The sequence below is a fragment of the Otolemur garnettii genome, unplaced genomic scaffold, assembly GCF_000181295.1.
Source record: "Otolemur garnettii isolate 467f Iridium unplaced genomic scaffold, OtoGar3 scaffold00044, whole genome shotgun sequence".
NCBI classification, from domain to species: domain Eukaryota; kingdom Metazoa; phylum Chordata; class Mammalia; order Primates; family Galagidae; genus Otolemur; species Otolemur garnettii.
The window spans coordinates 2,397,917-2,409,157 of NW_003852439.1; the positions used below are offsets into that span (position 1 = coordinate 2,397,917).

Sequence of the window (11,241 nt, forward strand, 5' to 3'; positions counted from 1 at the left end):
AACCCGCCACCTTAGGTGTACGTGGCTGGCGCCTTAGCCGGTTGAGCTATAGGCGCCGAGCCAAAACTTGAATTTTTGACTGTGTCAAGGGTTGACACCCTTAATTCCTCCATTGTTCAAGGGTTAAGTATATTTCTCACAACTGTAATCCTAATACTCTGGGAGGCTGAGGCAGGTGGATTGCTTGAGCTCTTGGGTTTGAGACAGCCTGAGCAAAAGCAAGACCCCCCTCCCTACTAAAAATAGAAAAACTGAGGCAAGAGGATCGCTTCAGCCCAAGAGTTTGAGGTTGCTATGAGCTATGACGCCATGGCAGTGTACCCAGGGTGACAGCTTGAGACTCTGTCAAAAAATTTAAAAAAGTATATTTCTGCACTGATAGAGCTTAAGTTACCAAGGACAAGATGGACATTAACACAAACTGACATAAGCACTTGTGAGGAAACAGTTTTATGAGGCCACATATCACTGTTCTTTGAATCTGAGCTGCCTACTGAAAAAAGTACAACTATTTCATATGCCACTAAGGAAGTTAAATACTGATCATGGGTGGACAGGCACCAACAGAGGAACACACTCCTATTTCAGAGATATTCACACATGAAGGAAAAGGTTTTCTTAGAAGGGGGAAAATATGGTAACAAAGAAATGGACTGTAGACTCAGGGAGGGTGAGGTAAGGAATGGCTTCCTGGAGGAAGTGATGCTCGAGACAAACCCTCAGCGGAGCATAGGTGCTAACTAGGCACAGGGAGGTGGCAACTAAACCAAGGAGAGCATATCTGAGGCAGAGAGAAGACCACAGATGAGAGCAAGAGGATCGCATGGATGAAATGGTAACAGTCCTTGGCACACAGTAAGTGCCTCAAAACCCTCAGCTATGGTGAAGAGGCTACTCACACAGCTTACAGCAGTGAGGGTCATGCTCACACATCATAAGATGAGGGCTCAAAACTTTTTCGTATGAACATTTCCTGGAATTCAAGTGAGCAACTCCTATTAAAGAAATAAAAGTAGGCTGGGAACCATGGCTCATGCTCATCAGCCCAGCACTTTGGGGAGGCTGAGGTGGGAAGATCTCTTGAGCCCAGGAGTTTAAGGTTAAAGTGAGGTATAATCATACTACCACACTCTAGCTTGGGTGATACAGTGAGACCCTGTCTCAAAGAAAGAAAGAGAGAGGGAAGGGGAGGAAAGGGAGGGGAGGGGAGGGAAGGGAAGGGAAAAGAAATAAAAGAAGAATATTCAGGTAATTTAGACTGATCCCAGCTGGTCACTGAAACTGTAAGGTAGAGATTTTCCTGCCCCTCTGCAGTAGCAGGAACCAAGTGACTAGTTTGGGCAAATGGACCACGAGCAAAGTGGAAAATGCCCCTTCTGGACTGAGGCAGTGAAAAACTATCCTCTTCAGCGCCTGCTGTTGACAACCTTGGAAGCCAAACACTGAGATGGCAGCACTGTGAGATGCTGCTGTGTCTGTCACCTGCACTCAATGTGTAACATGAGCAAGAAACAAACCTTCGTTATAGTAAACCACAGAGACAGGGGATTTGTTTGTTACTACAGCACAACCTAGCCATATCCTTACTAATACATGCTAACCTGGAAACCATGGGACAGCCAATTGCTGCTGCAAGGAGGGAGAGGCAAGGAAACCAGTCTGTAGAAAAAAGAAAAAAGTGGAGAACCAGAGAATGAATTAGCAACCAGGAGCTACACAGAAACAGGAGAGAAACAGCAAGGACAGCTGTCATGTTTCTAGGAGGCTCTTTGGTTCCTGGTCCCAGGCCACTGTGCCCTTGGATTCAGGGTAGTGCCACTATCTCTTCCAATATAGCTTCCATCGCTTCTCAGCCTTTTGGCTAAGGTCAAGTGTAGTATCTGTTCTTATTAGTTTAATATCTGATACGTCCTCTATCCAATAAAGCTTCCATTTTCAACATAAGCCAGCTTTGGTAACTTTCAGATACAGACTAACGATTAAATCCCTCAGCAATTTCCTTACTACCCGCCAGAGCTGGTTCATAATACACAGGTTGAGGTTCTTGAGCACTATGATTCAAAATCCGTTACTTCCAAATTGGAAATTAAAAACTGTGTACTACTACTGGACTCAGCTAAGCACACAACATCTCTGATCACAGAGTCGGACGGACCCTGCACTGAGGGGCAAGAGGCAGGACAAGGCAACAGCAATAGCCATTATGTGGCTCTCTATGGTTACCAAAGTACACTCATTCAATCTGCACAACTATTCTTTATCCCTGTTTTATAGATGGAGAAACAGATACAGGAAAGGTGTATTGCTCTGTTAGTAAGCAGTCTAACTATGGCCTCCACACTTAGGATAATGCTGGTTATTCCATGTGCTGGTGCCCTTCTAAGCATTTCATGTACATTAACTCAATCCCTATAACAACAGGACCTATGGGTAGGTATTGTTTATCAGCCTTATTTTATAGATAAGTAAACTCAGGAACAGAGCAGTTAAAATTTTGTCTAAAATCATAGAATTACCCAATGGCAGAGCTGGGGTTCAAACTCAGGAGTCCAGATCTATATTTTGTCCTCTGACCTACCATGCCATGCTGCCTCTCAAAATGACATTCCAGAAGATACAAACTCACCTGTCTCTGGGGGCCAGGCTAGTGTTGTTTACAAAGGAATCAGGACAGGGAGGCCCATAGTAACCTGGACAATGCATACTCTGGTCAAATGCAAAAATGTCGGCCCATAGCTGCCATGTGGAATTTTTTGTGAGGAGCGAGAAATATACATTTGTCTGTTAAATTTACCTTTTATTTTTTGAGACAGAGTCTTACTTTGTCACCCTGGATAGAGTGTCATGGTGACATAGCTCACAGCAACCTCAAACTCATGGGCTTAAGCAATCCTCTTGCCTCAGCCTTTCAAGTAGCTGGGACTACAGGGACCTGCCAAAACTCCTGGCTACTCTTTTTTTGTTGTTGCAGTTTTTGGCCAGGGCTGGGTTTGAACCTGCCACCTCCAGCATATGGGGCCGGCGCCCTACTCCTTGACCCACTGGCACCAGCAGCTACTGTTTTTTTAAGAGACTGGGTCTCAGCTCGGCGCCTATAGCTCAACAGGCTAGGGCGCCAGCCACGTACACCTAAGGTGGCGGGTTTGAATCCCCAGCCCGGACCCGCCAAAACAACAATGATGGCTGCAACCAAAAAATAGCCGGGCGTTGTGGCGGGCGCCTGTGGTCCCAGCTACTTGGGAGGCAGAGGCAGGAGACTCGCTTGAGCCCAGGAGTTGGAGGTTGCTGTGAGCTGTAATGCCACGGCACTCTGCCAAGGGTGACTAAGACTGTGTCACAAAAAAAAAAAAAGAGACTGGGTCTCACTCTTGCTTAGCCTAGTCTCGAACACCTGAGTTCAAACAATCCACCTGCCTTGGCCTCCCAGAGTGCTAGGATGATAGGTGTAAGCCACTGTGCCCAGCCCAAATTTACCAATTTTTAAGAGTCAAAGTGCATGCAAAACAATTAAAAGATGCCTGTGGACCATATCCAGCCAGCAGAGCAGCCATATGCAGCTTCTGTTGCAAGAAAAGATCTTTATACTATCAAGGCTGTTTCCGAGGAAGGTGACTCCAGCTGGTTTTTATCATTAGACACTGTCCCCAGACGACCCAGCTTTGCTCAGTCATTACAAGAAAAGAAGTCTTCAGAAATGCAGCCCAAGTCAGGCTTCCACCAGCTCGGCCAACTGCACAGCTGGCATCTTTCCTTGGATACAGTCATTGCCTCAGGAGGACTGAGCACGATGCGCTGCTCAAGAATTAATCAAAGAGCAGCCACTCAGATTGATCTCACTTGGCAGAAGGAATGAGAAGCACCCCCCATTCCCTGAGCCCCACAAATGACTTGCTTACTTCCTCAAAGTCATCCAGCTCCTCCAGTCGGGTCCGAACCTTCTCTGACATCGCAGATGTGGCAGTCCCAGCTTTGCCTAAACAGAATGGATTTATGTTACCCAGGTGGCTTTTCCAATGGAAGGCATCTTTCATTCCACACTTCATCATGAATAAAGATGCTATAAAATGATTTCATTACAGAAAACTGAGATTGTCAAAGCAACTTCCCTATGTAACCAAAGTTCCATCCAAAACACTTCCCACTTAAAACTGCCTCTGGGAACACAGGGGGCCAACATCAGAAAGGTTAACTGCCACATTCCAGATTTATGGACTTTGCTCTGTATCATTTGTTTATTGCTAAAGAAAAGTGGTCCAGATACAGATGCCAAAAATCCATCATTTAATTGTTTTCCAAGAACAAAAGGCCCTCTCAGGCTTGTACTCACACTGTAGAACTGTTGTGCCCTTATACTAACACAACAACCATCTCACTGTCTGCCCTTAGGTGGAAACACCAGGGCTTCAAAGCCCTCTTCGAGCAAAGGACTAGCTGTGCCTCCTTCCAGCATCTGTCAGCACACATCTCACTGTCAGCGGGGACCGGAGGGGAGGGATGAAGGAAAGGACTCCAGGCTGCAGGCCAGACACAGGACAAGGTGAAACATCTTGCCGGCTTCTGCCTTCTATAGCCACTTATCTCGGAATGCTTTTCCCGTGTTAAGGGGGCTTCTGCTCTAATTCTGAGGTCATGTGGCTCACATTATCCCCTTATTCCTCCCTACCAAACCCACTCATAGGAACTAAAGTTTATTCCTTTATCCCTTGATTGCTCAGCTCTGGGGCTGATTCATATTAAGTCTGTGGTCAGCTGAAAGCATGGTGCAATTATTTAATTACTAGCAACTATTCCACTGATGAAGTCTCCTCCAATGATTTGCCTTTGCTATGTTGCTCCTTTTCCTTCATTCTGAAATATATACATGGAAAGTATGTACATGGACATTTTAGTAAATAATTATAAAACCTTTCTACCACCCACACCATATATTGTCTTGCTGCCTTCATTCACTATAATTTTGCTATCAATTTGTTCATGATGTTGACCCATGGTGTTCTCTAGCTGTAGTTCACTCATTTTCATTGTTGTTTAGTATTTTCCACTGTACGAATATACCACAACTTATTTCTTCATGCAACTTTCTCTTTTTAATTATTTATTTATTTTTTGAGACAGAGTCTCACTTTACTGCCCAGACTGGGGTGCCATAGCATCAGCCTAGCTCACAGCAACCTCACGCTCTTGGGCTGAAGTGATTCTCCTGCCTCAGCTTCCTGAGTAGCTGAGACTGCAAATGTGCCCTGTTAACACTGGTTAATCTTTCTATTTTCAGTAGACATGGGGTCTTGATTTTGCTCAGGCTGGTCTTGAACTCCTGAGCTCAAGCAATCCTTCCAGAGTATAAGGATTCTGGTGTGAGCCACCAAACCTGGTTCATGCACTATTGGTGGAAGTCTCAGTCGTTTCCCATGTGGAGCTACTACAACCAATGCAGCTATGATCATTTCTGTGCATTATCTCCTGGTTCATACCATAGGTGCATGAATTTCTGCAGGGCAGTGATGCTCAATCTTTTACAGGAATCACTTAAGAATATTTTTAGGGTCTCGGCACCTGTGGCTCAAGTGGCTAAGGCGCCAGCCACATGCACCTAAGGTGGCGGGTTCAAATCCAGCCCGGGCCCGCCAAACAATGTCGGCTGCAACCAAAAATAGCTGAGCGTTGTGGCGGGTGCCTGTGGTTCCAGCTACATGAGAGGCAGAGGCAGGAAACTCACTTGAGCCCAGGAGTTAGAGGTTGCTGTGAGCTGTGATGCCACAGCACTCTACCCAGGGAGACAGCTTGAGGCTCTGTCTCAAAAAAAAGAATATTTTCAGGCTAGGCAAGGTGGCTCACACCTGTAATCCTAGCACTCTGGTAGGCTGAGGCAGGTGGTTAGCCTGAACTCAGGAGTTCCAGACCAGCCTGAGCAAGAGCAAGACCCCATCTCTACTAAAAATAGAAAAATTAGCCAGGCATTGTGAGGGCGCCAGTAGTCTCAGCTACTCTTGAGGCTAAGGCAAGAGAATCTCTCGAGCCAAAGAATTTGAGGTTACTGTGAGCTATGATGCCAGGGCACCCTACCCAAGGCAACAGAGTGAGACCCTGTCTCAAAAAAAAAAAAAAAAAAAAAAGAATGTGTTCAAATGTATATTCTTATTCAGTAGATGTGGGGCAAGGCTGTTATTTCTCATAAGCTCCCATGTCATGCCACTGTGGCTGGTTCTTGTGCCACACTTGAAGAAGCGTGGATCTAGGGAAGGGCTGGAAAACTCTTTCTTATAAAAGGCCTGATATAAATATTCTAGGTTTTGTGAGTTATGTAGTTTCTCTGTTGCAACAACTTGACTCTACCATTGTAGCACAAAAGCACGCATAGGTAACATGCGTGTTCCATGGAACATATGTGTTCCAATAAAACTTTATTTCCAAAAACAGGTAGTGAAAAAAAAAAACAGGTAGTGAACCAGACTTGGCCTACAGGACACAGTTGACCAACTCCCTGACTGAGGGTATACACTAGCAGTGGAACTGCTGGACCAAAGAATTGACCCAGTGCCTTTTTTCTTTTTGAGACAGAGTCTCAAGGTCACCCTGGGTAAAATGCCGTGGCATCACAGCTCACAGCAACCTCAAACTCTTGGGCTTAAGCGATTCTCTTGCCTCAGCCTCCCAGGTAGCTGGGACTACAGGAGCCCACCACAATGCCCAGCTAATTTTTATATTGCATTTGTCATTGTTGTTTTTTAGCTGGCCCAGGTTAGGTTTGAACTCAACAGCTTTGGTGTATGGGGCCAGCACCCTACCCACTGAGCTATGAGCACTGCCAGACCCACTGCCTTAATGCCTTTGAGCTGCTATAACAAAATACATAAACTGGGTGGCATATAAATCATAACAATTTATTTTTAACAGTTCTGGAGGTTGGAAAGTCCAAGATGGCAGCAGATTTAGCATCTGGTGAGGGCCTGCTTTCTGGCTCATAAAGGGTGCCTTCTTCTATGTCCTCACATGGCAGAAGGAGTAAGGGAGATTCCTTGGACCTCTTTGTGAGGGCACTGATCCCATTTATGAGGCCTCCACCCTCATGACGTAATCACCTCCCAAAAGAGCCCATCTCCTGAGACCATCACTTGAGGGTTAGGATTTCAACATATGAATTCTGGTAGGACACAAACATTCAGAACATAGCACTCATCTTCAAACTTAGTGTATAAAGCAAAATTTCTACAAAATGGTTGTATCACTTTACATTTTGACAAGCAGTGTGTGAGAGTTCACATTGCTCTACATTCTGACCAACACTTGGTGCTGTGGTCTGGACATGGTTTGCTTGACCCCACCAACTTGCATGTTGAAATGTGATTCCTAATGTTGGAGGTGGGGCCTGGTAAGAGTAGCTTGAGAAAACGGGGCAGGCAGATCCCTCACAAATGGCTTGGTGTCATTCTCCCAATAATTAAATCAGACAGTATTCATTCTTATTCCTACAAGAACTGGTTGTTGAAAAGAGCCCGGACCCTTCTCCTTCTCTCTCCTGCTTCCTCCTTCACCATGTGATCTCCGTATACACCAGCTCTCATTTGTTTTCCTTCTTGTGTGGAAACAGCCTGAGGTCCTCAGCAGAAAATGCTGGTGCCACACATCTTGTACAACCTGCAAAACTGTGAGCCAAATAAACCTCTTTTCAATATAAATTACTCAGCCTCAGGTGTTCCTCTATAGCAGTGATTTTCAACTAGTATGCCATGAAAATTTATAAAGATCATTAATGAAATTATTTTCAAAAGAAGTTCAAAGCACAGTAAGTATATTCTTTTCTTTACTCTTAGTTTTGATCGCCTTAATTTAAGTGTGCCAAAGAAGTTTAACTATAGATTCAAGTGTGCCACGAGATTAAAAAAAAGGTTGAAAAACTCCAAGCACTCTGGGAGGCCGAGGTGGGTGGATTGCCCTGAGCCCACAAGGTTTGAGACCAGCCTGAGCAGAAGCAAGACCCTGTCTCTTAAAAAAAGAAAAAAAATAGCCGGGCGTGTGGCAGGCACCTGTAGTCCCAGCTACTTGGGAGGCTGAGGCAAGAGAACCACTTAAGCCTAAGAGTTTGAAGTTGCTGTGAGCTATGACATCATAGCACTCTACCAAGGGGGACAAAGTGAGACTCTGCCTCAAAAAAAAGTTGAAAAACACTACTCTATAGCAACACTAAGCAGACTAAGACACTTGGTATCACTGACCTATTTGATCTTTCCAAACTGGTGCTTATATGATGGTATGATTTATTTTTATGGTCTGGGATCAAAGTTAGGCCCATAGGCAAAGCTGTTCCTGCTCTAGCATGTGATCTGTTAGTCACTCCAGAACCAGGTAACTCTGCTGCACAGCAGTTAGAGACACCCTCGCTACTCTATTCAAGAACCAGTGGCCTGTAAAACTGAGCAGGTGACCAGCCTTACCAGTATCTTATTTCACTAGGGACAAAGACTTAAGGCAAAGGGCAGGGTCTCTAAAGCAGTTTCCTGCTGACAGAGGAGGTGCTAAGAGGGGAGACTATTCCTCTGTAACTCTGAAACAATAAGCTAATGTTTTATTCCCAGTAACCCCTTTTTTATTCATGCTTTAAGTAAGCATTTTAGTTCTACGTCTATACACAATCTAAGAGACAACAGTGTCAACTGAATTAAACATCAGGATTGCATAACACAAACTTTTTATTCCTTTGTAAAATGATATTAAAGGTGATGGCAGAATTTTCCCACCAAACCAACAATGAAAAACCTCATCTTACCTTTTTCAGATCCCATGAACAGATTCTGCAGAGATAAGAAAATCATTAATAGTTTTAAAAATCTAAGGCAACATGGTCATCATTTTCCAATAAGTCATTTAGTTATCCAAGTGAAAGACAGAAATACATATTCAAAGAAGGAAAATATTTGTCACTAACAACCACTAGAGAGTCAAATATCTAACTTAACTCAGGGCTCTCTCAAGATGAGCCAACAAATACCGAAAGTTCTGATATGCAGTAGAGTCACAAACTAGAACCATTTTAACCTTCTCTAAATCAGGGTTTTTCACCCTCTGCACTACTATAATTTGGGGTCAGATAACTGTCTTTTGTGGGGGACAATTCTGTGCACTGGAGGATTTTTAGCGTCATCTCCGGCCTCCACCCACAAGATGCCAGTAGCACCCCCAGAGTTGAGACAATCAAAAATGGCCCCAGATGCTGCCAGATGACCCCCAGGGGGAATAAATTAGTCTCGGATGAGAATCAGTGATCCAAGTTAAAAAAAGAACATACATTTGGAAAAGAATAAGAAAAATGTAAATAGTGCAGTAATTCTGCCTATCGTTCTGCTCAATGAGCACATTCCTGCCCTAGGAGAAAAAGGGAGCAGAGTGGCGTCGTAGCCGAGCCTTCGCCGTCCTCTCTCTTCACAGCTTGATTTGAAGATGGGTACACGCTACGCGTCTCAGTTGTTCTTACATCGCTGTGTGGCCCACGACTATCTTTAAGACAAATGTAACTGAGATACAGTTACAGACTCCAGGAAGTTGTGTTAAATGGGAAGAGGTACAGCTTTCTTTCCCTGTCTGCCTTCTGTCTACCAACCTGGACGTGAGGCCTACTAAATACAGCAGAGAAGACAGAAAGAGCTGGACCCTGATGACCGTGGAGCTGCCATACCAGCCCTGGATTCCCCACCTCTAGACTTCTTTCCAGGATAAGGAAATATTCACAGTACTCTTATTTATATCCTTGTAGGGAGTTTCAGTTATTAGCAACTAAACCTAATCCTAACTAATACCAGCATTGACCTGCTTTCCTCTGGTTGGTCTTGGCTCTCCTGAGCCTTTCCTCCCTGATCAACTTGCCAAGTAGAGGATAAGCCTCGTGTTCCATATACATCTCCAGGTACAGGCCAACTAATTCCTCTAGTAAACACTCAAAGCAATAGTTAGTGCTAGCTCTGGGAGAAAACCCAGCTATGTGGGACTCATCAAGCCCACACTGTCCTTCCCCAGGGTGGTATTCTCCTCCCTTCTGTGAAGCCCCATCTCTACAAACCTCCCCCAATGACAGGACCCTGCTATCCCAATTACTCCTCTGAACTATACCACATCCCTGATTCTTGACACACTGTTTTGAGAAACCAATCAGCATATTTTCCTCTCAAGGAACATTGACATAAGTAAGTAAAACTTACAGAGCCCAGGAATTGAGGCAATACAACAAAAAGAAATTATTGGCTCGGCGCCTGTAGCTCAAACAGCTAAGGCGCCAGTCACATAAACCAGAGCTGGAAGGTTCAAATCCAGCCAGGGACTGCCAAACAACAATGAAAACTACAACCAAAAAATAGCTGGACATTGTGGAGGGTGCCTGTAGTCCCAGCTACGTGGGAGGCTGAGGCAAGACAATCACTTAAGCCCAGGAGTTGGAGGTTGCTGTGAGCTGTGATGCCACAGCACTCTACCCAGGGCGACAGCTTGAGGCTCTGTGTCAAAAAAAAAAAAAAGAAAGAAATTACTACTAACTCTGAAGTAGGCCCCAGGAGAATGTCTATTAGTACTCACGATAGATAGCTTTTCTGTAGTTGTATATCGGGCAAGGATTTCTCCCCGTTTGTTGGCCCAAGGCTCAAAATCCGCTCCGACAACAGAGTTATCATCTTTATCACGTTTCTTTCTGGAGCTGTCCTAAGGAAAGGCAAGATAATCTCTTCAGCAGTAATATCATTTTAATCTTTAGAAAAATATATGTAGGCTGGTAAGGCACAGTCAATGGTTCAAGCCTGTAATCTCAGCACTTTGGGAGGTCATGGTGAGAGGATCGCTTGAGGCCAGGTGTTTGAGACCAGTCTAGGTAACACAGTGAAATCCTATCTGTAAAAAAATTTAAAAATTAGTAGGGCATAATGGTGCATGTCTGTGGTCTCAGCTACTTGTGAGGCTGAGGCAGGAGGACTGCTTGAGCCCAGGAAGTTGGGGCTGCAAGGAGCTATGATTATACACTACACCCCACCTTGGCCAAGAGAGTGAGACACTGTCTCTATTTAAAAAAAAGAAAAAAGGGTGGTGCCTGTGGCTCAGTGAGTAGAGTGTCAGCCCCATATACCAAGGGTGGTGAGTTCAAACCCAGCCCTGGCCAAACAGCAACAACAAAAAATAAAAAAACATAAAAATTATAAAAAAAGAAAAAAAGAAAAAAATTATAAAAAGAATAAAATTAAAATAAGGAATACTTTTTTTTTTTTT

The 11,241-nt window shown here is 44.4% G+C and overlaps 2 protein-coding genes and 1 pseudogene across 2 annotated transcripts in view; 1 reads left to right on the forward strand and 2 right to left on the reverse strand.

The window, feature by feature from the left end:
* CUNH16orf62 (chromosome unknown C16orf62 homolog) overlaps positions 1-3,975 on the reverse strand; it is a 107,422-nt gene extending 103,447 nt beyond the window's left edge. Inside the window, exon 1 of the mRNA XM_023513772.1 lies at positions 3,897-3,975. Coding sequence (XP_023369540.1) covers positions 3,897-3,947 — 51 coding nt within the window. The 5' untranslated portion in view covers positions 3,948-3,975. The remainder of the gene's footprint in view (positions 1-3,896) is intronic.
* LOC111725604 lies at positions 1,842-1,963 on the forward strand (annotated as a pseudogene).
* Positions 3,976-7,293: 3,318 nt separating the features above from the next.
* LOC111725600 (UPF0505 protein C16orf62 homolog) overlaps positions 7,294-11,241 on the reverse strand; it is a 22,125-nt gene continuing 18,177 nt past the window's right edge. The window contains exons 4-6 of the mRNA XM_023513854.1: positions 10,561-10,683; positions 8,765-8,789; positions 7,294-7,643 (exon numbers count right to left, since the gene is read on the reverse strand). Coding sequence (XP_023369622.1) covers positions 7,444-7,643; positions 8,765-8,789; positions 10,561-10,683 — 348 coding nt within the window. The 3' untranslated portion in view covers positions 7,294-7,443. The remainder of the gene's footprint in view (positions 7,644-8,764; positions 8,790-10,560; positions 10,684-11,241) is intronic.